At 43.5% G+C, this 27,961-nt stretch overlaps 2 protein-coding genes across 3 annotated transcripts; one reads left to right on the top strand and one right to left on the bottom strand.

Annotated features, from left to right (window-relative positions):
* Nucleotides 1-1,651: 1,651 nt before the first annotated feature.
* On the bottom strand, nucleotides 1,652-23,614 carry LOC127057551 (cytochrome P450 2K1-like). 2 transcript variants are annotated; one of them, XM_050966356.1, is made up of 9 exons: nucleotides 11,064-11,886; nucleotides 7,744-7,906; nucleotides 7,397-7,546; nucleotides 6,504-6,664; nucleotides 4,670-4,843; nucleotides 3,910-4,051; nucleotides 3,102-3,289; nucleotides 2,333-2,474; nucleotides 1,652-1,880 (listed from the first exon to the last, which is right to left on the bottom strand). In XM_050966356.1, the coding sequence occupies exons 1-9, from the start codon at nucleotides 11,316-11,318 to the stop codon at nucleotides 1,693-1,695; spliced, it is 1,563 nt and encodes a 520-aa protein (XP_050822313.1). In that variant the 5' UTR covers nucleotides 11,319-11,886; the 3' UTR covers nucleotides 1,652-1,692. The 2 variants fall into 2 exon arrangements, with proteins under 2 accessions (XP_050822313.1, XP_050822312.1); XM_050966355.1 differs by lacking the exons at nucleotides 7,744-7,906; nucleotides 11,064-11,886 and adding an exon at nucleotides 23,575-23,614.
* Nucleotides 23,219-27,070, top strand: LOC127057565 (cytochrome c oxidase assembly protein COX19). The gene is made up of 3 exons (XM_050966398.1): nucleotides 23,219-23,415; nucleotides 25,172-25,283; nucleotides 26,473-27,070. Exons 1-3 carry the CDS (start codon nucleotides 23,334-23,336, stop codon nucleotides 26,558-26,560), a joined length of 282 nt encoding a protein of 93 aa, XP_050822355.1. The 5' UTR covers nucleotides 23,219-23,333; the 3' UTR covers nucleotides 26,561-27,070.
* Nucleotides 27,071-27,961: the final 891 nt, after the last annotated feature.

Here is a 27,961-nt window from a genome sequence, read left to right on the forward strand (position 1 = left end):
ATTAAAAATACAAACAAACAAATATGGATAGAGTTGGGAGTGCCATTTACAATTGGATGTAAAGTGCTTTAAAATAAAAAAGAGAGCTCTTGGCACAACCATGACTGATGGTTTGAATGCTTTCGGTAATTGGCACATTATTCTATCTTAGGACATAAAATATCTTCCCAGTCTGTGGCAGGTTCTATCTGCAGAAAGGCACTAACTGGACACTTCCAGTTATTTCAGTTAATCCATTAGAATTCCCCATTCTTACAGACAGGGATGCTGGGAAATTATAGGCATCTGATGGAGCAACTGGCTTTCATTTAGCAGAGACTGAAAGTGCTGCTTTGTATACTTGTTTGTCTCATATGGGCTCCCTGTGTTTCCTACAGACCCTCCTGCCTTTGCTTCTCTCTTCACACTGCCGTCTCTGTGCTGGGCACAGCTTCCCAATCAGCATTTACTCATGTTCTCCTTCTCCTAAAGGCCCCAGGACCATATCCTCAGCTCCATCCTCCCTGAGCTACCTAGTGAGGAGGGGAAGCATGCAGGCTGCACCTGCTGTTAGAATGGTGCAGCTTGCTCCCAACCAACTTGTGGGCTAGCCAAGACTTGTGGGTGATGGGACGGCTGGGCCATGGCCCCAGTGGCACATAGAAGTACAGGCACCATGAGTGACCTTGGCCTTGCACCAGGCTGACAAGAGGGAAAGACTGATTGAACTCAGCTACCACACCTGCATTCCGCAATGCAGGAACAATCTGGCCCTAAGTCTTTTCCACCTCTACTATGATTCTGAGTCAGCCGTTGCAAGGTAGCGCCCCTGTTGGTGTAACACAGCAGTTCCAGCACTTAAGGAATAAGCTGTCATACCACAGATCATCCCTTTCTCTCTGTAGCGGGGTGGTCACCCACTCCTGCCTTCAAAGGCTTAAATCAGCCCTGGGAGAGGGCTGAGGCTGGGAGAGGGCTGCTGCTGGGGAAAGCAGCAAGCCTTGGCTGATTGGGGAAACAGCCACAGCTGCGGCCACGCCCCAATCAGACCGTAGCTGGCCTTATAAAGGCCAGGGAAGCCGGGAGCCTCCCTCTAGCTCTTGAGGGAGAAGGGCTTGGCTGCCTGGGAGCTGACAAAGGTACCTAGAGTGGAGCAGGGCTGGGGAAAGGCCAGAGGAGCTGGGGAGCTCCGGCCTAGAAAACCCCCAGGCTGCAGGCCTTGTTAAAGGCCGAGAAAGTACTGGGGTTGCAGAGGGGCAGCCCCAAGGGTAGGCAGAGGCAGCAGGTCCAAACCCCCCTTGCCGGTGATGAGTGGCATTTACACTGCAGTCTGCCCCAGTGAATGGGGGCTAGATCAAGACTGGCAGTAGCCATAGTCTGAGGCGAGGTGGGGATATAGGGTGAGGGTTCCCTGGGGAGGGGAAACCCAGATCTGTGGAGGCACTACCAGGGGGCAGCACAGTGGCCTGAAAGGGGTACAGGGATTCAGGAGGGACTCGGGCCCAGTGGCAAGCGGAACACCGGCCTGCAGAGGGTGCTCCGGAGGCTGGAAATGCTAATTCTCCAGATGAACAGCAGGAGGCACCGCAGGGGGGAGTCCCACCCCGTGATACTCTCCATTAATTATCTTTTGTTTTTTGCATCGTTGCAATCAAAGATCCAAATTCAGACATCAGCCATGGACAATATTTATTGCATTCAGTTACATTTCAGTTATTCACGGGGCACAGCACAAATCAGATGGGGCATTGGGTTTAAGGTAAAGCCAACGTCAGCAGTGAGATCTAGATCGGCCTTCACCACCCCTGGAGGGGGCTGGAAAATAAACTTCCGGAGCAAACCCGCAAAGAAGAGAAAAAGTTCCATTTTGGCGAGTCCTTCTCCAACGCAAGCCCTTCGTCCTGTAAAGTTAATCAACATGTAGGTCAGTGGAAGGACAGTCAGCAAGGCATGGCTTGGTCAGTGCCTTTGTCTGAGATCTTTTAAAATGTATATACAGACTGTAACTGCAGCCAAAGGAGCTAGCCGACACCTCCGCCCCCCTCCCCCCCCACACACACAATCTATATGTCAGAAGGGCTGTTTAAAAGGAAATGGTTTCTGCCCATTCAGGAAGTTGTGAGAATCTGTGACCATTCCAGGTGTCTGGAGGTTGGCAGACAAAGGAATGCCAGTGTCTACCTATGTGCTTTGGATGACTTGTACCCAAATTTCCCAAAGTACCATCACATGCCTCATTTCCAGGTGCCTCATTTCAGACATGTTTGGCCTGGTTTTCAGAGGTGCCGAGCATCTGCTGCTCCTGCTGTACAATCAGCATAACTATAGACTGAGCACAGGAAGTTGTCGTTACCTATGGAGAATGGTATAAATGCCTCCTTCCTAGTAAAGCTCCCGTCAGCGTCAAGGAAGTGGGAAGGGTTGAACTGATCTGGTGTCTCCCAGTGCGATTTGTCCTTCAAAACTGAGGTCAGCAGAGGAATCACTTCTATTCCCTGGAAGGAATAAGGGAAACTGGCAGGTGCAGCAGCCAGTGGTCTGTGGTGGTCACTCTCACAGATTCAACTCTTTCTTCCATGCAAGAAAGTAAACAGTGGATGGATTTCTGAGCAGGATTAACTAGCTCTACAGGATATTTCCTTACTCTGTGGAATATTTAACCTGGTAGATTCACGTGCATAGAAATAAACATCAGAACAGGAAGCTATAAGCATTGTTTATGGATGTTTAGTAGCCAGAATACATGGTTTTTGATACTGAGACCGGTTAATATTCCACTTCTCCCTCCTCATCTCATGAAATAAAAAGTGATTTCTTTCCTAAACGTTTTCATTCACCCTCTGAACAAAGATCCAGCACAAACTCTGTGCTCAGATAAGCAAATGTAAACCCAGAGTAACTTCACTGACAGCAGTTCAGTTACTCTGGATTTAAATGGCTATAACTGAGTGTAGAATCTGGCCCAGAGTTGCACCATCCGTTCTGGATGTAGCACAGATGGTAGAGGGAGGGATTAAATACTGAAACACCAAACGCCAGGACTTCTTACATTTATTTTCTTACTAGTTTTTCACAAAAATGCATGAATATTTGCCGTTTCTATTGCCAACCTCAAAGCTTACCTTTGGGATCATATAACCCCTGAAATTTACATCGGTGGAAGTTGAACGTGAAACACTCATTGGGACGATATTGGAAAACCTTTGTATTTCATGTATCACTGCATCAGTGTAAGGCAGTTTTTTCCTGTCCTCCAGCATGGGCATTTGTCCTGGCTCAATTACCTGATCCATTTCTTCCTGAATCCTTCCTTGAAAAGGAAAAAAGGAGATGGATTCCAGTTGTCAGGGAATGCTGAGAACACATTACCACAGGCTGTGATCTCACTTTGTCTTGCAATCTCAACAGGATTAAATTTAGCCGGGATTTGGATGGCACTCCTCAGTAGAAACATCTGCATGCTGCATCAATTAGCGCGAGTGGGTCTGTAGGTCCCTCAGAGCTATTATTGGGCCAATGCAGAGTTAGGCGGTATTGTGGTAAATCCCACGCCTGATTCTATTCTCACATCAGTGTCACTCCATAGTCTTCAGTGGAAGTAAGAGCAGACTCCAGCCCACCATCTCCGATAAAATGGAAAACCTGTAAGTTTGTTATGCTGGTGTCACCTGATAGCTTGTAAGAGACTTTTGATGGATGGAGGCTTATGGAGGCTTATAAACAGAAATGGAATTCAGCTTTTCTTGTTTGCTTATGTATTTCAGTTAAGATTAGCTGAATGAAACCTCTTTGTAAAGCTAGTTGTTTTCTAATTTAGCACTTAATTTTTACTCGAGTCTCAACTGCGGGAACCCTGCTGTCTGCCTTCTGTAACTGGAGACGTGATTAGGTATTTAACAGACTTTTATAAGAGATTAGTCTTAGTCTTACCCTGAATCTCTGGGTATTTCATCATCAGAAGAAGACCCCAACGGACAGTGGTAGATGTAGTCTCAGTGCCAGCAGCAAAGAGGTCCAGCGTTGAGAACAGAAGATTCTCATTGTGAAAGTGTGTGTGAGAATTTCTAGACTCCTTCAAAACACGGAAAAAATGAACATTAGTTCTACAGCAAATGATACAGATGACTTTAGCTTTTGTATTTTTCTCATCTTTGTTCCAGCTGTGTATGGATATATATATTAGGGTGAGTTTACCGCTTTAGTTTATTTTAGTTATAGGAAATAAAAGGGATATATTGTAGACCAAACACCATGGAATAGAAGATAATTGGTCATGCTGCAGGTATGCAAGGAGTGCTGGAATCATCATATTAAACAATTAGTGGACCCTCAGTTATCTCAGTAAAGGATATCACAGCAACATCAAATTGTTAGCTATGAAGATTAGGATTTGGCAACCATCATATTCAGTAATAATTTACTCTCCCCTAGTCCCATTAATTTCAGTGGGACTACTCTGCTAATTAGGTCACTTCATTAGTGATTTCAATAAGCCTACTCATAGTGTAAGGTACTGTTCAATGTGAGTATGGGTAGGAGGATCTAGCCCTGGTCTCTAGAGTATTCTGATCACAACAAATCTGTGTCTTCACATCTCCTGTTCCCTGCCAGATGCTCAGCATTAATAAATGAATTGAAAGCTAACAGAACGGAAAGATGCAAGTTAAGCTGAGAATTAGCTTTAAAGTACCTGCTGTTGCTTCATCAGAAACGCATCAACAAAACCTGTTAAGTTGTTTTCATTAAACTCCTGCCTGTGTTCCTTAAAGAACTTCTCCAGAAAAGCATTCAGCTCATCTACATTTCGTAGCACGGTCTTTGGGGCTCCAAACAGAAATCCAAGAGATGGGTAGAAATTATATAACTGGGAAAAACAAAAGGATTAATGCTCACCGGCATTGTGGTGAACCCATGTATCATCTTTATATAAAATGGGTGGAGTTAGCATTCCGCATATCACACCATTTGTACCCTTAGTCTAATGGGCTCTGGCAGTGACCAGAGTTTGATTCTCTGAGAGCATGGAGAAGAATTCCCAGTGGGTAATTAACTAATTCATGTAATGTTTCTGATGTGCCACAAGCAATTCCTTCCTGACCCCCCACATGTGAACTACGGATGTCCTGAAGTTTCAAGATTGGAAGGTCACTATATCCATGCTTTAGTTTGTACAGCCCAAACTGTTATGAGTGGTTATAAAGCTATTATGCCCTTTCTATTCAGCCCTCCATGTTTGCTCTCAATCCTTCTCCGACAACAGATTCCTCAGTTTGTTTATATGTGGCATAGAGAAGCTTTTCCTTTTATTTTACTGCTTTTCAGTTTCATTGAGTGTGCTGTGTTAGGTGAAATTCACTAATGGTGCAGAGGTCAGTGGTGAGGATGAGTCTTCACACTGGTCTGAAATAGGCCAGCATTCATGGCATGCTGCTGGGGTTATGATGGGGAGAGGCATGGGACCAATCCAGGTGAGGGAGAAATGGCTCTGATTTCCCACCTAAGTAGCACAAAGGGGATAGTGACCCCCCCCCATCAGCTGGGGGTAGCAGCCACAAGGGCAGACCACAGGTTGTGGTGGTCAGTTTTCTCTCCCTCCCCTAAACCATCAATTGCTGGGTCTTTATGTGAGTAGAGTGAATGTCACTTCTTGTGAGTGAGTTGGGGAATGGCCCCTGGGGTCTGTTTTCACTTGGCCCTTCACAGGTTGGTCCATTTCAGTCAAGTTCCTCATTAATCTGCTGTTTTCTTTTCAGGGAACATCCCCGTGTTGCAGCAGAAAGGAATTAAACCTTAACACTCACGCTGCTTCTTCCCGCCTTGTCTGCTGTGGACACTGAGAGCCACAGACCTGGAGGGTGGGGATCTGAGCACAGAACCAGACCAAAGAGCACCTGCCCTGTTGCACTCAGAGACCACCAACACCCTATAAACCAGCTAACTGCCCAACCTACAGCCCAGCCCCATCTCATCCCAGGAGGCTGGGAGAACTAACAGGAGCGACTGAATGTCTCAGCAAAAGCTGCTGGCGCAGCAGGATAGCTTGAGGTGAGAAAATCTAGTATGTGGTGATTCTGCATTGGATCTGAGTTACCAAATTCTGTCTGGGTTGGTCTGGAAGAGGCAGCCAGAATGCACCGTCATGCAGGAGGCAGCCAGAGTGCTGCTGCTAGCACTCACTGAGCACCAGAGGTAGAAGCCCAAAGGGCTGCAGGCAGTTGTGCACCCATGGTAGCATCGGGTAGCCGGGATGAGGAGTTAGGAATATACTGTTTCTCCTTAAAGGACAACAAAGGGCTACTGCAGAGCGTGGGCTCATAATGACCCGGGAGGCATTCTGTCTGCAACTGCTGTGTTCTAAAGATTTCCTCTGGTCACCACTGCTTGGTTATGATGGTTGCTCCCTCTCCATACAACCAATCCCATCCCCTCTTCATTTCTAGCTATTAAACCCAGCAGTTAGCCCTAAGTCTGTTCAGAGTGGGAATGTGTTAATAACCCCCTCCCCCCAAGTTAAAAATAATTACCTGCACCATAGGAGAGCCCAGCAACTTGGTATTTTCATTTAACAATTTCAGCAAAGCTAGAAATATGGGATCTTCGTATTCAAACCTCTCCCCGAACAATATAGAGCATATGACATTGGATACAGCACTGTTCAGTATCACCGTTGTATCAAAGGGTTTCTCTATGTTTAAAACAATTAAAATAAATTGGCTTTGGAATTGCACTCGTGCTGAAAACATCAATTTCAGCCTACCACACAGAGGTGCTCACTCTCAGATAGAAATGACTAGATCTTGTTTTCTCTAGAGCAGTTGACTAAGTTCTGGTACACACTGAGGTAATGATGTGTAAAATTGCACATACAAATGAGTGGGAGCACAAAATCAGAACCTTGGTTATGGTTTCCCTTGAAAATGTTGTCCTTAACTTTTAGAGCTAAACAAGTTCACCATCCAGGATATGAACCAGGGCTACCCTTTTAGATGCTTAAACCCTCAATTCAGCAAAGTACTTAAGTATGCACCTCACTTTAAGCACATGAGAAATCCCATTGACTCCACATCCTTGGCTATGTCTATACTACCTAGCTTTTAGAGACATGGGTGTGCCGCTACAGCTGTGCTGCTAAAAGCCACGCAGTGTAGCTCCTGTTATTGGCAGGAGAGAGCTGTTCTGCTGACAAAAAAATTCCATCTCCGACAAGCGGCAGCAGCTTTGTCATCAGGGGAGCGCTCCTGCCAACAAAGCGCTGTTCATACTGGTGCTTTTCGTCTGTAAAAACTTTTGTCATTCGAGGGGTGGGTGTGTTTTGCCAACCAAGTTCCAGTGTAGACAAAGCCTTAGGCTCATGCTAAATTACCTTTCTGAACTGGGGCTTAACTGTCCATTTCAGGATGAAATTCTTAACACTCACCCTGGTGAGATTCAAAATAGTTAATGAGGAAATTTAGCTCTTCAAGAATTCGCACTTCAATGGTTTTCTTTCCAACTCCAAAATCCCGTAGGGTAGATAAGGTGAATCTTCGCATTGTTTTCCATAACTCTCCGTGACTGAACACTATGCCTAAAATACAGGTGAACACACTGGTATTGAGTTTGATTAATGAGTGCTTGTAAAGTACATTTACTTCCTTGTGTGAAAGCTGCTATGTACTTTCAAAGTATTCTATGTATGAAAATGTGTAGTAACAGGATGGTTTCCTTTTCATAAGAATACACTAAATATGATCAAATTCAAAAACAAAACAAAAGCTTGTTTACCATTTCCGTGTGTGGTCTTCCTAAATATGGGTATTTCTGCCCTCTCTCCAAATTCTTCAGCATGATTTAAAAGGGCATCCTTAATGGTCTCATAACCAGCCAGCACCACTGCCTTTCTGGGTCCAAAATGTACAGTGAATATGTTGCCATACTTCTCAGAGAGCTTCAACATGTAAGTAAATATGTTAATTCAGAAACAGGTCTGGATCCCAGATGTAGCTAACAGTGTACCATCATCTGTGTACACACTGTCTGATCCACTGCTTTTGGCCCACAGAAATGTAGTAACCCCACAATCTTCTAAGCCTCTTATGCCTCTCACACCCAATGGGAAAAGTTCTGTCTTCAGAATACACTCATGGAGTTAAGAACAGCTTTATATAGAGCTGAGGTCAGAATCCGGCCCAGTAAGAGTCCAGAGGGCCCAATTCTATGCAGAACTGAGCATCCTTAACTCCCATTGACTTCACTAGGACTTTGCAATGACTTCAGTAGGAATGGGAGGCATTCAGGGACATATTTTTAAAGGTATTTAGGCACCTACAGATGCAGATAGACACCTACTAGGATTTTCAAAAATACCCAGGTGTCTGACTCCCATTGAATTAACCAGAAGATTAACCGTTGCGCACAGTAGCATACACAGCATAGGCATGGTGACAGGCGTAATCTGGCCCTACACTGATTACATGAAAATCTTTGCACTGTATGTAAAGAATTGGCCCAGTTACTGCAAAATGAACGTTTTTCCTTCTAGCTTTTAAATATTGGCTGTAGAAGAGACCACAAAGTCCGAGGAGTTTCTTGTGCTCATTCTAAAAGCCTCTAAGAATGTTTAGCTAATTGGATCATTTAGTGGGTAAAAATTCCAGCACCTCTTCTCTGCAAAAGAGATGTGGTCAGACTCGGCGGTTGCAGGGGACTGTAAAAAGAACAGGAGTACTTGTGGCACCTTAGAGACTAACAAATGTATTTGAGCATAAATAAATGTTTTTGCCTTTGTTTTAGCTGATCGGAGGTGAGTCAGATACTGTCCCCTGTTCTGACTGATTTGTGTCTTGGATGGCAGAGCGACCAGAGCAACTGCTATGCCACTGCCCTGCTGGCCCCTACTTTGAGGGGCGTGGCTGGAACAGCTTCAGTATTGTGCTCCCCCCATCTGTCTGTAGCATACACTCTCTTGTCTTATACTGAGCTGCTAAGGCCCAGATCCTCAAAGGTTTGTTGGTGCCCAACTCCCATTGATTTCAAAGGGAGTTAGGAGTCTAACTAACTATGAGGATCTGAGCCTAAGCTGCTTGGGGCATGGACCATGTCTTCTTTATGTGTGGCCACTTCCTAGGACAAAGGGGACCATGATCTCTGACTGAGGCCTCTAAGTGCTATGGCAGAAAGGGGACGTGGGCAAGACATCCCATGACCTGGCAACATCCAGCTGATAGAACAGCCCCAGGGCCTGTGTGCAACTAGGCATAGCTTAGAGCATACCCAAGTTTGCTCTAATTTATGCCAGGTGCTAGTCCAGCCCCAGGGCTTGGGAGGTGGTTTGAAGCCACCTTTGCAACCCTTTTTTGAGCTGCACTGAGCACAGCTCAGTCATAGACTGGGATTCGGGCCAAGTTTTTAATTGACAAACAGATATTTATTAATATATTAGCAGCCAGCGCTAGTGTCTCTACAATCGCAGTCCGAAACATTGCCACTCTCACACCATGACCATTATAAAATGCTGTAGCAGAGATGTACTGCATTGGGTCCTGTTGACGTATAATAACTTACCTGTTATCAATGGACTTGTACATAAAGCATTAAAATACAATCTACAATATTTGCAAGAAACAATTTAAAAAATAATTCTATCTTTGGCACTTGTCTCTCAGTAGTTGCGAGGAGGATAGTGTTTCAGTCGTATCAAGGGTTATTTGGTGTCCATCAGATGCTGGAATCCAGCCTTGAGGCATATACTCCTGGATAATGTCACAGGAGCTCTAGGCTTTAATAGCTAGCTAAGAATGAATCATCTGTTACACTCCACAGCAGCTTTGACAATCTAATTGTTCACTCAGAATTTTATATCTAGTTTAAACATACTCTAAGTCATCTGCTCCAACACATTTCATCTTGTTTCGTATGTGCCCAGATGATGATTTGCAATGCATTATGTACATATTGTAAACAGCATTTCAGATTACAAGAGGCTCCTGTTATTATTGCAAGACAATTTGAATTTTGTTTTCATCATATGATGGTTTGAGAGCTTGGGAGATTCTTTGCTGTCTACTTTTTGCACAGCACCATACCACCAGTGGGCAATCATGGTAATTTTCCCACTTTCCTTCAGTTACTTCTTTGCATAAGTGTTTCTTGGCATCAAATCTGACTTGCTGCTGCTGACTTCTGTCTGCAACATGAATATTTCATGTGGCAGATTTGAAGATAGGAGGCAAACTGGTTGGCAAAATGAGTCAGCATGGTGTGGGATTCAAAACAGCTTTGAAAGGAATTTCAATTGTTCACACCTCTTCCCAGGAACACCGCTGTCAAAATGAAATATATTTAAGCCATTTTTTTCCTGTAGAAAAAAGGTGTCCATGGAACTGCCCAAATGGGGTGAAATTAAAATCATGCACAAGAATCTTAAATATAGGCGTGGTTGGGAATTAGTCGATGGGAAGGAGAGGAAGACACCTGCCCACACCATCCTTGGATACCCAATACAATAGAGTACTTACCTAGAATATGGAGGACCCTGTCTCAAGTCCCTGTTCTACTTAATTCAGAGCACTGGACAACTGGTTATTCCAAGGTGGTGAGTGTGTGTCTCTCTCAATTTTTTGCAAAAATAATTCTTGTTTTCCTGCCAACCCTACTTAACACTGGCTCGGGGGAAGGGATGAATTTGCACTTGCCTTAGCAATAAACATCTAACACTGGAAATAATCTAAAAATGAGCAAGTCTGTCTATGTTTGGAGTGATAGGTTTTTTAAAAAGGAGGTACAGCTCGTTCTATTTAATATATGATCCTTATCCTGCAATCAGATGTACACGAATGTGCCTTACACCCACCCAGTGTCTCATTAGATTAAATGGGGATTGTCACATGCTCCAGGGACCACTTACGTGGCTCTGACTGGACCATATTTGTGTGCGTGTGTGTGTGTGCGTAGCTATAGATAAAAATTTTAAATGAGGTCATTTTTGTTTCCACAAATGGCACAATGTAGATACAATGACATCCTCATTCACTAGATTTCCTTTCACTTCCCAATCAGCAAATATTGCAAAGCTCCTCATATCTATTCTGTCATATCTATCCTACCTCCATCAGCGACTGGAACGGCTTTTTCAGATCCACCACATTCAAGTTCCCGATGAGAGGAAGGGGAGGTGGCCCAGGAGGCAAACTGCAAATTGACTTTTTGGAGCGGGTCAAAAAATAAATGAAAGCCACCAATCCGCCTGTCAAACAGAGCAGCGAGCTGGTGCTCAGGTACTGCAGCAAAACCTTCACCATGGCCATACTTAACTCAAGGGACAGCACAGGGCGAGGTGAACAAATACGTGAGCATCTCATCTTGGTGCTTCCTTTTATAGAGGTGCCTGGACACACCCTGGGAATGCAGCTCTTTCATAGTGAGAGAGGTTCAGACCTTTGTTTACTTACAGTCAGATCAGATTTTGTTGGGAAAACGGCAGCAAAAGCCCTGTTTCAAACATGGATTAACCTGGCTATTATCAAGCCAGGGTTCCTATTTCAGCCTCAACACTTGAGCAGGGGGTTATTTTCAGGTGAATATCTCCGGAAATGAGTTTGAGCACTCAGGAGAGTAAGGGCTGGCTCCTGCTCCCATTGAAGTATTGGACCCAGAATGGGAAAGGGAAGTCCCTTGTGCTGAATTTGCCCTTGGGTTACTCTGGTCCCTGGCTACCAGCCCTGAGCAGCAGAAAATAAAGTGGAAGAGCATAAAGACAGCCATACTGGGTCAGACCAATGGTTCATTCAGCCCAGTATCCTGTCTTCTGACAGTGGCCAATGCCAGGACGAAATGGACAGAACAGGACAATTATCAAGTGATCTATCTCCTGTCTTCACTCCCAGCTTCTGACAGTTAGAAGTTTAGGACTTCCAGGGCAAGAGGAGCATCTCTAACCATCCTTGCTAATAACCTATCCTCCGTGAGCTTATCTAATTTTTGTCTAAACTAGAGTGACCAGACAGCAAATGTGAAAAATCAGGACAGGGTGCGGGGTAATAGGTGCCTATATAAGAAAAAATCCCAAATATCAGGATTGTCCCTATAAAATTGGGACATCTAGTCACCCTATTCTGAATGCAGTTATAGTTTTGTCCTACACAACATTCCCTGGCAACGACTTCCACAGGTTGACTGTGTGCTGTGTGAATTTTTCTTTGGTTTCTTTTAAACCTGCTGCCTATTTTTGTTTGGTTGGTTGGTTGTTTCTTTTAAACCTGTTGCCAATTAATTTCATTGGATGACCCCTGGTTCTTGTGCTATGGGAAGGGTAAATAACTTTTCCTTATTTACTTTCTCCGCACCATTCATGATATTGTAGACCTCAATAATATCCCCTCTTAATGGTTTCTTTTCCAAATTGAACAGTCCCAATTTTTTAATCTCTCCACATATGGAATCTGTACCATATCCCTAATCATTTTTGTTGCTTTTCCAATTTTAATATATGTTTTTTGAGATGTTGTGATCTGTACACAGTATTCGTGGATGTACCATGGATTTATACAGAGGCATTATAATATTTTCTGTCTTATTATCTATCCCTTTCCTAATGGTTCCTGAAATTCTGTTCATTTTTTGACTGCCACTGCACATTAAGGGGATGTGTTCAGAGAACTGTCCACAATGACTCCGACATCTCTTTCTTGAGCGGTAGCAACTAATTTAGACCCCATCATTTTGTGTGTATAGTTGGGATCATGTTTTCCAATGTGCATTACTTTGCATTTATCAACCTTGAATTTCATCTGCCATTTTGTTGCTGGTTTGTCAGCTGGTTTTGTGAGCTCCCTTTGTAACTCTTCGCAGTCTGCTTTGGACTTAAGAAGTGGGGTGCAGCGATAAAAGCTACCTGCAACACTTGCTGTGGTGTGAGGCCTGTGGCTGGCTGATGCAGTCCCAAGGCAGGACGGACCCAGCCAGGAAGGAGGCAAATCCAAGCTGAGTGGATGATGAGTGATTTGGTGCATCTCACAGGCAGCCTCAGACTATGGAGTTGCTACTGGCAATTGCATCAGCAATCCTCAGCTATATTCCCAGATGATAGTCCAAGAAGTGATGCTCCCCTCTGGTGCAGCACCGTGCAAAAGCTCATTCCATTCCTTTGTGTCCAGTGGAGTGAATCTAGCTCTCAAATTCATTGGAGACATAATGTATTCTGCAAAACAAATTGTTACAAAATAGCCCGGAGCTATTGCCAGGGGCCAAGACAGGAGCCAGTTTGGTTCTATATAAAATATTCTCCAAATCAGGGCATTTTTCACGTTGGCTGTAGACTCTGCTTGATTATTAGGCCATGCTGTAGTCGACCCCTGTAGAAATCTTTAATTTTAATAATACTTTTGCTAGGGGCCTCAGAAGCCTCAGGGTGTGAGCTGCTTGGATGAGAAAATGCTGATTATTTATTAATAATAAAAGTACATCAGCCAAAGGCAGCTTGAATCAATAAACTCTAACCAAATTAACAAAGGCGACTGTACATCCCTGTCCGCTCTTAGATGCTTATTATCAGAGGGGTTTTATGGAAAAAAAGGAATAACCCTAGGAAGTGTAGACTCCGGTCAAGGTGTGCAGAAAGAAAGAGGGAAGATATGGATAAGAAAATCACTCAGAAGATTTGTCAAGCCATTATGCAAGCCGTGCTGAGTTTATTTCCTTTAATGGACCTTCCCAAAAGTACCCTTTTCTGATGGATGGAGCTCCCATTAGAGACATGGTCTATGGTGGCCTGAAGATATGTGCTGATGGATCCTACTAACTGTTGTCTTTGCTCTCTCCACTGTAGTAAGTGAAGGCCCTGATAAAGGCCCAGTATGAGGCCTGAGGCCTGAACTAAAATAATGGCCAAGACTTTGCTAACATAAAGCAAAGTGAAGCTGTGAGCCAGAGGCAGGCCCTGCTCACAGAAACTGACAAGGAAAGGGCTGATGCTGCAAGAAGATTAAGAATTAATATTAAGATAAATATTAAGAATATGAGGAAACCACATGTACACAATTGGGTTCCAAATATCCATTTTTACTAATGGTACACAAACATACAAAGTCTAGCTATTGCCCTGTTAGGGTTCTGATGGCTTCTGCAATAGAAGATAGGAGACCCACTAAGGGGTCCCAAACTATTTTAAAGGATAGTACCTGATTCCTAACCACTATAGTTACATTCTGTAATTACACAGCGCCAAAACCTTTCTCAGGCAAAATTCCCACTGACTTAAGAACCTGTGTGATCCTTCGATAAGTGCAGACATAGCAGGGAATGATTATGTGAGAACTTTTGCATTACACAATCTGCAACATAATTGGTCCTTAAATGCAAGAAGTATAGATGTTAGTAGTAGGAAAGATGAATATAAACTGTGTAGCATGTGGCATGAATTGGAATTGTGGTATCAGCCCATACCTAAAACCTGTGTTGGGCCTGGCCAGCCTGGAATCACCTGAGTGAGGAGTTGGATTCAAACTGAGATTTTTGGACCCCTGGGAAGCTGGATGAAGTGTTCTTCCAGGACTGGATAAGGTGTTCTGGATAAGCTGAGTGGAAAGGCCTCAGAGGCAATCAGAACACATTGCTCCTCACTCTGCGAAGCTTCTTTTCCCCTCCACCATCACAAGCTGGAGGGGAGCATCAACCCCCAGGGACCAAATTTTACTGTGTGGACACATGTCATTTTATCTGCAGCTTAGGGAAATAATTCATGCAATTCTTGTAGAAACTGGGCTAATAGATTAAACATCCACACTTACCTAATTTCTGTGTGCTTGCCCTGAGAAGGACATATAATCCTCTAATCGGAGATAGGGTAATAACAACTACAATAATAGTAGCATAATGCAGAGGGAGAGAGCTATTACAAGGCTGTAATTCAATCAATGAGTCCTCATAATGTAATAAACCAGGAGAGTGACCCTCAAGCAGCTCATATGCATCACAAGACTTTTCAGCCGAATTACAACCCGTAGTGATGTCTACCAGCCCATGCATTGTTATCTGAAATATATAAAGCATGGGAACACCCTATTAAATGTTAACATTTTAAAAAGACTTTGGTGTGATAAAAAGCACAATGTTCTTTGCTGTTATGGATTCCTTTCACCTTGATAAATGCTGATGGGGGGGCAAGAGGGAAGCTCTCAAACCTTGGCCTCTTTCCATTTCCTGTAATGGTATATTGGCAGAGTATATGAGAGCCCACCTGTGTCTCCTTCAGCTTCTGTGCCCCTGTTATTTATTTCTTAAAAGCATAAGTGACTAATATCCTAAGTATCTGATACAAACTTTGTGGCACAAGTAAGTCATGTCATTTAACTGTCAAATCAGTCTGCTTAGAAAAGAAAGTCTTCAAAGTACTTTTGAAAATGATTATCTTAAAGCAGATTTTCCAAGAATGCTAGCTGCATTTCCATGTTCTGTGCATCTGACATTTGGAGTCATGATATATTGTATGTGATGGCTCTGTTAACTGGAAAAGCAAATGGGGTTCGTAAATTGCCTCTTGCACTAGGCTCCATAGGGAAACAAAGCTGGACACATGCAGATTCTGGGTTTGTAACAATCTTCCTATGTGCTTGCTGGCACCCCCTTCACAACAAATCTCCCGCAGGAGCTCTGCTGCTTTCAGAACCATCAGTCTTGCTCTTCATTCAGTCTCTCATAGCCACAAAACAAACAGGAGATCCTGGGATTTCAGAACTGATGGGGGTGCCCATTATAGTTTCTGTTTGTAGTATAAACCATTGTTATGGATGGCAGAGATGCGACTTGTGAGACCTTAATTTTTGCCAAGGAGAAAAGACATTTATCTTTTGATTGTTAAGAGTTGAGAAGCGATTTTTGAGGAGGTCGAATTATGAAGAGTTTTTCTTCATGCTTTTGTGGACTCTAGGGAGACTGAAAGTTCAAAGATCATGGGATATAGGATCTTTCATCTGCAGGTTGCCTATTTAAGTGGTAGCAGCTCAGAATTTTACCAGGATGATAGTAACTCAAAATAATAGTCATCTGAGATTCAGTCAGAATCTATGTGAAATGAGCTGGTGGTCTCAGGCCACATTCTGACAGACAAATATCCATCTAGTCAGATATTTCTTTGCAGAGTTGGGTTCCTTGTGTTTGGATTAAGCAGTTTCTTCCTAGTCACCCCCAATTGATAATGGAGACAGAGACAGAGATACAACCTGTATCTTAAATGCAGCTAAGACTTTGGTTCAACTGACTCCAGAAAATGTCCCTATGTGTGAGTCCATGCAGGGAAGGGAGAATTCTTTAGTGGTTAGAATTGGGGATCAGGGTCAAAACCTCTCTTCATGGCTCTGCAAATTCACTCACTGTGTGACTTTGGGCAACTTTCTGCACATTCTGACTATTCTTTGTTGCTCTTTTCTCTCTTTCTCTTTCAATTCCTGGTGCTGCTTTGGCTGAATCTTGAGAGAGAATGATTCAGCATTTTCTCTAAGTTTGTGCAGTGCCAAGCATAATAGGACCCTGACCTGGTTTGCTTGTAGACTCTAACACAAGACAAATATTAAATAACATAATAATACATATCAGAAAGCCCCACTGAGAACCCTGGACTAGCTGCAGTGTCAGGGCAAGGCTAGGATTGAATGGCCATGGATTGCTCTTTCTCTTGGGGGTGTTCTCCAGATCGGCATTAGGGAAAGCTGACAGTCTGAAACAACTTGCCATGGCTTTTTTTCTCAGCTTCTTCTTTCCATAAAGAATGAACATTAGTATCAAATTCATGTCTGATGTGTTTGTTCTTGTTCATTTGATTGCAAACACACATTTCCCACAACTATTCCAAGATAAAGCCCTAATGTCTTTAGGAGTTTTGCCCAAGCAAGGACTTCATGATCTGACCTACAAAATATTATCAGATTAAGTACCTAGTATTTTGGATCTCTGTGTTCTAAGGCTGTGTCCCTGCAATGGGATGTGCTAGTGACAGTCCTGGGATCAGTGCAAGATCTCACTGGCATCCAAGCTAATGGACTCCAGTTCAGGATTTGGGTTCTATATTGTACATGAGCTTGGTAGCTATAAAAGAGTGTCATAGCTAACTCTAACTGGCTGAAACATGTACACTTTCTGTGATACAGCGGCCCATTGGTCGTTCACTACTCTATGTCAGCAGCTCTTGTCAGGCCTCATATAGTATACCTCACACATTGTTGTCATCATAATCTGTATCTAAAAGGCATCATATAAGATATCATTGGAAAACTAATAACTCACTGATCATGAATATTCTTGTGTGATGTATGTATGGGCTGTGTACAACGAGTTATGAATATGTGCTAGAATTATGTTCCTAAAATTTGTTTGGCAAGCAATGCATAAGCACAGCCTGCCTTAGATAAAGTAAAGTGTATTTGATTGTCCAACCAGTCTGGTCATCAGGCAGACACAATGAAGGCACCTTTACATAAAAGGTAAACAAATCCATCAACCCTACTGAGTGGGGGAGATAGCCTCTTGCGGGGGTCTAAACCTCAGATGATAAACAATTGAATCTACTAATTGTAAGCACTATTACTGTATTATCAAGAGTACTTGTGGCACCTTAGAGACTAACAAATTTATTTCAGCTTGAGCTTTCGTGAGCTACAGCTCACTTCTTCGGATGCATAGAATGGAACACACAGACAGGAGATATTTATACATACAGAGAACATGAAAAGGTGGAACTATGCATACCAACAAGAAGAGTCTAATCAATTGAGATGAGCTATCAGCAGGAGAAAAAAAATTTTTGAAGTGATAATTATGATGACCCATAGAAGGTGTGAGGAGAACTTAACATAGGGAATAGATTCAATTAGTGTAATGACCCAACCATTCCCAGTCTCTGTTTAGGCCTGAGTTAATTGTATTTAGATACTCTTCCTGTTGGTATGCATACTTCCACCTTTTCATGTTCTCTGCATGTATAAATATCTCCTGTCTGTGTGTTCCATTCTGTGCATCCGAAGAAGTGAGCTGTAGCTCACAAAAGCTCATGCTGAAATAAATTTGTTAGTCTCTATGGTGCCACAAGTACTCCTGTTCTTTTTGCAGATATAGACTAACACAGCTGCTACTCTGAAACCTGTATTATCAAGTAAGGTCCTTTATGAAAACTACTTACACACTGGTGATTAATATCATTGTGAAATGTATGTTTTAACGCTATATGAGGAATTATGGATACTTAATGATATTATACTTTAAAGTCTGTGACCAAACACAGGCAGAAATGGGTTTTCTTCCAGACACGAAGGAAGGTAACCCATAAATTTAAACAAGATGTGACCAAAAAACAATGGAAGCCCCATTTACATATAAATCAGACAGGGGATAGGAAGTCCGCAGAAAGCAAAGAACAGCTTTGGTCACAGTGAGTTTGGGAAGATATAACGAGAAAGAAGCTGCCATCTTAGCATCCATCACTGGACAGACACGACGGGCCAGAGTTCTTGCAAGCCAAGAAAGATAGGTCCTTCAACCAAGAAGCTGAAGACTCGGGAACTGAATATAGGTGAGAAACCTGCTTAGGCAAAGATCATTCACCTAGGAAGACAAGGGAAACCAGCACCTTGTACTTCTGTGGAAGGCCTTGACTGAAAGTCAGCCATTGCTTGGAAGAAAAAGATCGGTAAGAAAACTACCTTGAACCAAGGCAGTAAATTGTAAAGTCATAGCCACTGAAAAGTATATTTTACTTTTATTTGCTTGTAACCTACTTGTATTTCTCCCTTGTACTTGAACTCCCTTCAAACCTCTCTCTTTTTGTTAATAAACTTGTTTTATTTTTAATCTAAAGCAACCAAGTGTTTTATTTGAATTGAAGGGATTGTTAACTCCAGCTAAAGTAATAAACTGTATATTGGTCTCTTCAAATAGCAACAAACCTTATTACTTCTCTGAGTGTTCCAGGAGAGGGCTGGACACTTGAGGGCAGACGGTTTGGGGGAAATTTGGGACTGGCGGTGAATTGGGGTCACCTTACAAGTAGTAACCAAAGCTGGTGGAGAGCAGGGTGAGGCTGCTTTGTTGTAGGCAGACTGGTAGGATCAGAGAGAGCTTAACCTGAGCTGCCTAGAACACAGATATTCAGGGAACAGCATCCTTGTCTGCTGGCTGTTGGTGTCCAGGTTATGAGCTACAGTAGCAGAGTGTTTAAGGCACCTAGGGCAATAGGGCAAGTGGTGACAACCTCTCACAGGTCTGGGTTGAACCCCAAAATGTGACAATTTCCTAAATCTATGTCTGTACAACCATCAAATAAACACAAATTACTGTCAGAAAGTTTACTGAGCAATCTTTCTGTTAAAAAAAACAACAATTTTTCATTATTATTGTGGGTTGTATAATCTAAAGAACAACACTAATTCAAGTAATGGGGGATCTTTTACATGTGCAAAGTAATGTAAACTGAAAGGTGAAGGTCCAGATTTTCTGAAGTAATTAGTGTTTGGAGATCTTTGGTTTTTGGGTGGCCAACATGAAGCATCAGAAAGTGGCCCGCTTTTCAGAAAACGTTGAGCACCTCTCCACATAAGGTGCTTTGAACTGAGAACCCCAAACTGGAGACACCCAAAGCACTAGTTGCTTTCAAAAATCTTGGCATTAATGTTCAGTCGGCATCTTCTTATAGCACAGCTATTTTAGGTCTTCTCAGCTCAGGGAATCTCACTTACCATATTTCTTAAAAGAGATAATGTGGGGAAAGCATTTAATTCAATATCATCTTGTTACTTTGCAGCATTACTTTTACAGAGCAGAAAGTATTGAAGGAACTAGTTAGCTTGATTTGCTCCTGGGTTGGCACTCCCTTTTTTTCACACTGGTTATCTAATTTTGGCTTCATTTTATACCCTTGGGAAAATGAACCACTAAACTGCTTATATGCAATTCTAATATAATTGGTATCTTTACTGGAAACTCTAGAAGATAAATTCAATACCGGCAATAAATAAAATAAGTAAACAAAAACCAACAACCTCCTCTAGAACCAAGTTCAAGTTTGGGTCATTAAAAAGACTAACTGCCCTAAGTTAGATGGTGAATTATGTAGCAGGAGAACAAAACTTTTCAGGTGCAACCAAAAGACAGAGACATATTGTCCCCTGTTGATCAGGAAATAATTTCAAATGGGATCCTCAATGAGATTTTTCCCTTTGATCCCCCTTTCTCCACTTTCACTGTGGGGAGTGCAGGAAGGCAGTAATCCAGCCCATTAAGCCTGGAGCTCTGAAACATAATTCAGGCAGTTTGGTAAAATCAGATACTTTGATACATCAATTAAAATCGTTCAGAAAAAGCAAAGCTTTTTGTCGTGTGTTTATTCCTCTGAGGCCCAGGAGGCATCATGTTGTATATATTTATGAGAGAGAGACATCTCCCTTTTATTGCTAAGTATTATAATGAAGTCAAGTGGAAAAGTGCTATTTACTTTATAATAAAAACATCTATTGTTCATAGGCCTGGAAACATAATAATAAATAAAATCTCATATTTCAAGCTGTGTAAAACAGTTGCTTATGCAATACAACTTTGTATAATTTTCCATTTACAGTTTCAAGTACGGTAATAGGAAAGCAATCAAAGCATAAAGAAAAAGCACTTTAAATGGTGCTGCAGGTAATATTTCTGTAATAGATTCTCTTAACAATTGCAACTGTTTTTCTTCACCCTGAAATGCTTTCTACTTATCTCACTCATTTAATTAAAAGAAAGTCAACAGATGAAAAACCTGCTTTAACCAAATCTGGGTTAAATCAACACCATTTCTCAGTCTTGTTTTAGAATGAGAGCTGAGAATGTTCATATAATACACAGCATGCCATTCCCAGTAGTTGCTGCTGGTGTATTTATTTGACCTTTTGAAAAAAGGCTCTCCAGTTATGAACTACATAATTTTGCCCTATCTCTAAGCACCTGTGCTGTTATCAACTAATTAGGCTACACAGCATAGTTTACAGCTTCTCCATCCTTCACTAGACGGTATTAGCTCATTCATTTCTGAAGGTGAATTTTGTGCTGGAAAGTCCCTGTGTAACACTGACAGATCCTGGTCGCTGGCGGGCGGGATCCACTCTGGTACCTCTGGAGCTTAGTGAGACTCTACTGCATGAGCTAAAAGCCACATGTCTCTTAGCTAAGACTGTAGAGCAGACTCGATCCCTCTCTAAGCGGTCGTCTTGGCGCCACTAGATAGGACAGAACACCACATGCAGGAGGTCTGTGAGTTACACCTGCTCTTGGCTTAGAGGTTAAATTGAGTGTGACTGAGCATGCAAAGGGTTTATGGAGGATAAGGAAGTACTTTGCTGAGGTACACACATTTTGGGTGAAATCTTGGCCTTACTGAAGTCAATGGCAAAACTTCCATTGACTCAACGGGGTCAGGATTTCACCCCTTGAAGTTTTTCAGAGCTTGACGGTCCCCTAGAGCAGAAGTTGTGTGTAACCTCTGCAGCCTTTTTCACAGGAAAGTCAACTCTTAAATCTCTTTATCTCAAAGGCTCTCAAAGCACTTCACCAGCGATTATATATTTATATTGCCCAGAAGGCAATTTTTTAAATTGAGTCCTCTTGATCTAATCCTGAGAAGAGCTGGTACACAACTCCTGCTTAAATCAAGGAAAATGATGAGTGGTCAATACCTTTCAGGATCAGGCCCCCTTTTACTAAATATGCCCGTTTGGAAAAGTACAGACAATAATAATAATACCGTTGATTCAGCAATTAAGTGGTTGGGTTGTTACATAAATTGTGTTGAGTTGTCTCCACCAAAGTGCTGTTTGGACTAGTTTTTCCTTAATTCAGGCAGTGGATTAATTAAAAAGGAGAAGTGCAAACAGATTATCCTGAGGCTTAAGAATTAGATAACTATCTCAGTACTTCAGCAAAAAACCTTCCCTAAACAGATTCTCCACGGAGTTTGTTCTCATTTGTTGGATTTGGAATAACAGCTGAGGAAGAGTATGGAGGCATATTAGGAAAATAACTGATTTTATGAAGAAGAAAAGGTTCATTTCACTGAGATTAATTGGAGCAAGTACAAGGGCATTTGCGGTCTATCTGGGTCCACAGAAAATCCACCTACCCAATCTCCCCTCAGGGCCATCCTTCGACATACTCAGCCTTATGCAGCTACATTAGGCACTAGAAAATCTGGGGCACCATCGGGACCAGGGACGGCCTTTTTGGGATGGGCAGCAGGGGCTTGTGCCCGGGGCAGCCCACCACAGTGGGCACCGTACACAGGCTCGGCCTGATGCTCCATGCACACCACAGCTATGCAGTCACAGTGCTGGTTCCTCTCCGGACAAGCACCCCCGTCAGCTGCTCTTGGTCAGTGGGCCCACATGAGTATAAAGGCCCAAATTCTGCTCCCTTGCTCAAAACTTGAGTGCTCCAGGATCAGCGCTTAAAGTAGCAAGATGGGAGGACACAGAGCAGGCCAAAATCAATTAATCAATTGAGCCAGATTGCTGTGGTGCACTTTAAACTCTATTTTTAGAGCCCTGCAAATCCTCCGATATCCGCTTTATATCTGTGGACTATTTTTGCGGATCATGGATTGGATGGAGATACAAGCTTTGTATCCACGCAGGGCTCTACCTGATTTACCACCACTGCTACTTAGAAATTTTTCCAGACAGCAGAAGGGCTGAGGGAGTGGAACTCTCTCCATAGTGTTAAAGAGCCCAAGGTGTACTAAGACAGGCCCTAAGGTGACCAGATATCCCGATTTTATAGGGGCAGTCCCAATATTTGAGGCTTTTTCCTATATAAACTTCTATTACCCCCCACTCACTGTCCCAGTTTTTCACACTTGCTGTCTGGTCACTCTAACAGGCCCTGGCTGTGACTGGTGAGCGCTCATGGGGAAGTGCAGCGAGGGACCAGGCGTGTGTGTTTGCATTCACGTTGGTCCCAGGGGCCTCGTGCCACGGCAGCTCCACTATGACAACAAACTTCAGTGGCCACCCATGACAGGAAGGTGGAATGGTGGTGTTACCATGGTGACACAAGGCATGGAGGTGCCATGGCAACGTGGGGGCTGGCACTGCAGTGATGTCATTCTTGGCACAGCCGGTGCTGGAGTCACTGTCAGATGATGTCATTGCACAGTGGCGTTGCCACGGCAACGCCATTGCCTTGGTGCAACCCGGCTCACTTGCCCTGGGGCAGGACCGCGTCCCTGCGGGGGCGGGGCCAGAGCGGATGACTGGGCGGACTCCCGCTCGATTCGTTTGGTACTCGCTGGCTCCGGCCTGACTCGGCGCTCGGCTACTCCTCCTGGGCCAGCGGCCGATCCCGGTAGAGACCCCGGCACCGGCACCATGTCCACGGCCATGAACTTCGGGAGCAAGAGCTTCACGCCGCGGCCGCCGGACAAGGGCGCCTTCCCCCTGGATCACTTCGGTGCGCAGCGGGATCGGGCCCTTCCCCGCCCCCAGTGCCCCGGCCTGGAGTTAGTCTGACCCCTCCCCCGCACCGCCAGGCAACACCCCCCCCTCCGCCGGGCGATCCCCCCGCGCAGCCTGCCCCTCCGCCTCCGCTGGGCGATTCCCCCGCGCTTACCCCTGGTGACCTCTCCCGCGCAGCCTGCCCCGATCCCTCCGCCGAGTGACCCCTCCCCCACGCAACCTACCTCAACCCGATACCTTAGTGCCCCCCCGCGCAGCCTGCCCCGATCCCTCCGCCGAGTGACCCCTCCCCCGGGCAACCTACCTCAACCCGGTCCCCTAGAGCCCCCCCCCCGCGGAGCCTGCCCCTCCCCCTCCGCCGGGGGACACCCCCCCTCCGCGCAGCCTGCCCCTCCTCCTCATAACCCTCCTGCGCAGCCCGCCCTCCCCCAGCGCAGTTCCCTCAGGCCGTGGTTCCCTCCCCCCTGTTATCACAGCTCCCTGGGGGCCTGCCAAATTCACAGTCATGAAAAAGGTGCCCTGCACAGTGGAATCTGGTCTCTTCCCATGAAACCTGATCTTTTGTGGGCTTTTACCCTATACAATACAGATTTCACAGTGGGAGACCAGAGTTTCTCAAATTGGGGGTCCTGACATAAAAGGGAGTTTTGGGGGGGGGTCACAAGGTTGTTTTAGGGGTGTGGTGGTATTTCCACCCTTATATCTGTGCTGCTGTCAGAGCTCAGTGGCCAAAGAGTGGTGAATGTTGGCCAGGTACCCAGTTATGAAGGCAGTGCCCCACCAGCAACAGTGCAGAAGTAAGGGTGACAATACCATATCTGTAAAAGCAGCAAAGAGTCCTGTGGCACCTTGTAGACTAACAGACATATAGGAGCATGAGCTTTCGTGGGTGAGTACCCACTTCGTCGGATGCATCCTTAATACCATACCTGCCACCCTTACTTCTGCACTGCCACTTTCCAGCTGCCTAGCTCTGAAGGCAATGCTGCCACCAGTAGCAGCGCAGAAGTAAGGATAGCAGTACCGCAACCCCCCTACAATAACTTTGTGACCCCCCTCCCCCTCACAACTCCTTTTTGAGTCAGAACCCCTAAAATTACAACACTGTGAAATTTCAGATTTAAATAGCTGAAATCATGAAACTTGTGATTTTTTTAAATCCTACAACTATGAAATTGACCAAAATGGATCATCAGTTCTGTAGGGCCCTACCTCTGTGGGACAAAGTCACCACTCTTGGGCCTGTACTGTTGATCCCCATTGATAGCAAGCACAGTACTCAGCTCTGCCAACTCTCCTGACATTGCACATCTTGTGATACTAGCCATCATTTCACAGCCTCAGCCCACATGAGAATCTCAGCTTTCGCTGATAAACAGAAACTCTCCAGCCTTCCTGGTTGCATAGTAAAGATTGAAAACAGGACCCCTGAAAGGCTCAAACACCAGAAGGCAAATAAGACCTCATATTTGTTTGCCTTAAAAATCACAAGATTGTTATAAATCGTGTTTTGGGTGCTGATTCATGGTTCTTGACTGCATAGAGTTAATAACTGCTCACTCATAATACTTTGCAGGATCAGGTCCAGACTTTCATATAGGTTGGTCTGTGAACTCACAAACAGCTTGAGGGAGAGGTTCCAGCCATATGCAGAACTGCCCATCTCCCTTACAATTTGTATCAGTGCTAGAACATCACTCCAGTTTTTTTCTTTTTTCTTTAATTGTTTTTAAATATGTTTTCTGTTCTAGGTGAATGTAAAGTATTTAAAGAGAAATTCATGAAGTGTCTGAGAGAGAACAGCTTTGAGAATGCTTCGTGCAGACTGGAGTCAAAGGAATATTTAGAATGCAGAATGGAGAGGCAAGTAAATCTCTTTCAAACACTCGAGCAGATGAGTTTTCACTCCAGGCTCACTGGTATGAGACTGGCACATGTGTGCATCATTGCCAGAGTGTCGTTCTTTGAGTGCGGGACTGTATTCGCCTGTAGTATTGCAGGTGACTGATTTTCCTTTTTTTTTTTTTTTTTTCTTGTTGCTAGTTCCACTTGAAACAAAGGTGACCTTTTAAAGCTAGCTCCAGTGACCACACCCACTTTGGTTATCAGTAAGCATCAGAAGTGAATTCACGTAGGCATTCACATAGTGCCTTTCTTGAGTTATGGAAGTATGAAAAGTGCACCTATCCCCTTTAAAAACAGACTTGGAGAACCTTAACAGCATTAGCTCAAATTTTAGTTGTCACGGACTCAGACCTCTCCAAGGGCCAGTGTCACTGCGATATATAGCCAGTTCAGCTGCACACTGCTCTTTCTTCTCGTGACCCAATTTCCTTTGACACCTCAGTGACACTTGTCCTCACTGTGGACCACATCCGTAGCATGCTTTAAGTTAAAAAGTAAACCTGTTCCTGAGTTATTCAGCTGGGGGAGGGAGTATTGAAATTCTTTTTGAAGGGACATATGATGGTTCTCATGCCTCCATTCTAGTAAAATAGCGCTAGTTTTCATAGACATGCAGCATTTCACACTTAGCAGTTTCTACAGCGATCTTGGAAAATCAGCTCTTACTCTTATTGTGCATTTCCATGACTCAGCTCAATTCCTAAATAACCTATTGTCTTGCAGTATGGGATATTTAACACATTTAACTGGAAAAGCTCTGGCCAAACAACAGAGCATTTACTGGACATGGCTGTTCCTGAATTGATATAGAATATCAGGGTTGGAAGGGACCTCAGGAGGTCACCTAGTCCAACCCGCTGCTCAAAGCAGGACCAATCCCCAGACATTTTTTTTTTACCCCAGTTCCCTAAATGGCCCCCTCAAGGATTGAACTCACAACCCTAGTTTTAGCAAGCCGATATCTTGTGAGGTGTTGGGAGTTTGAGGGAGATGGATGGGGTATGCAGTTAACACTCTCTCAGCAGCACTGTCGGACCCTTTAAAAGTAAATATTGTTTTAAGTGACATTATTGCTACTGAATAGATATTAATATTGCTAAGTTGGTAACAAAGCTCATTTTGCAGCTTATGCTTTTTTTTTATTTAGGCAACTTATGGCTAAGGAGCCATTGGAAAAATTGGGATTCAAAGATCTAACAGATGAGAAATCAGAAGCAAAGCATAAAAAATTATAATGAAGAAAAGACAACTCTACCTATGTATGGAAATCATGATGCTATTGTACATATTGTACATTCTTTTTATATCTTAATATATTCTCTCAAGGGTTGGGGGAAAACAAAGCTTTTTATTCTAAAGTAAGAGCTCTGAAAGAATAAAAGTGCTTTCCTTAGAAAATACCATTATGTTAACTATTTCACAAGAAAAACAGTATTTAGTTAATTTCTTAGCATAGGCTTGCAGAGCAATAAGAAAAATTTGCATCAGAGAAAACAAATGCCATTTATCAACATGTTCTTATTCTATTAGATAAATAACTCTTTGAAATAACGAAGATCCTCCAATGGGTCTAAAAGGTAAAATCTCTTGTTTGGGCAAATTGTATTATAAGATGAAAAAGCTGGTTTTACTAGTAGGAGACTCGGGCCTGCTTTCTCTTCTCTATTAATTACAAGTGTTGTTCTCTTCCGTACCTGTGTAACTGGACATCAAAACATTATAATAAACTTAATTTTATTATTGGAGTCTCATAATGTAGACTTGTTTTTAAAGGTGAACATGATGCAGGTTTTAATAACTTGCTTGCAGTACTGGTGCACAAATCAGCTGGAAATAGGATGCTTATATAGCACGTGATGTGCATGTGATTTTTTTTTTTTTTTAAACACACATTTATATTAAATTCACCTTCCTTTGGGGTTTCCTCTCTCCACTTATGTCCTGGTTGTGCAGCTTTTCTCTTTCACCACCATGAGAATGTTGCAGGTTGTTATCAGTTTCTTACTCTAGTCATATCATACACACCAACTCCCTCTTTGACCAGTATACAAACATTCAGCTGATTCTACTTTATAACAATGTATAGATCCTTAATGGTGGAGTGTCTTTGCATGCTACAGCTTCCCTCGGATTTCTCTATGGAGAAACCAGACTCTAGGCAGGGACAGCATTTAGATGCATGTCTATAATAAAACATGAATTTGGGGCTAATTGAGAACCCCAGGACATCAGCCAGGGTGTGGCTCTGTGTTGCTCCCCAAAAATGATACTTCATCTCTCTTCTTACATTCTGCCTCTTTAAAAGCAAAACATGTATATTAAAAACAAGCAGAACAAAAGTTCTAAGCCTAGGAAAGAAAACAGGCTTGAAAAATCAACTAGTGACATCACTTTGCTAACGTAATTCTGTAGGGGGTGCTCGGATGTCACGGTGATGGGTATTACTACAAAACAATAAGGGCAGGTCTACACTACTGTTTACATTGCTCAGGGGTGTGAAAAGGATGTCCCGCTGAGTGGCACGACCTAAGCGCTGTCCACACCGGCGTTATGTCGGTAGGAGATGCTCTCTCGTGGAGGTGGAGTAATTATGCCAGTGGGAGAGCAGTCTCCTGTCAGCATAGAGCAGGGGTGGC

This window comes from Gopherus flavomarginatus, chromosome 9, assembly GCF_025201925.1.
Source record: "Gopherus flavomarginatus isolate rGopFla2 chromosome 9, rGopFla2.mat.asm, whole genome shotgun sequence".
Taxonomy (NCBI): domain Eukaryota; kingdom Metazoa; phylum Chordata; order Testudines; family Testudinidae; genus Gopherus; species Gopherus flavomarginatus.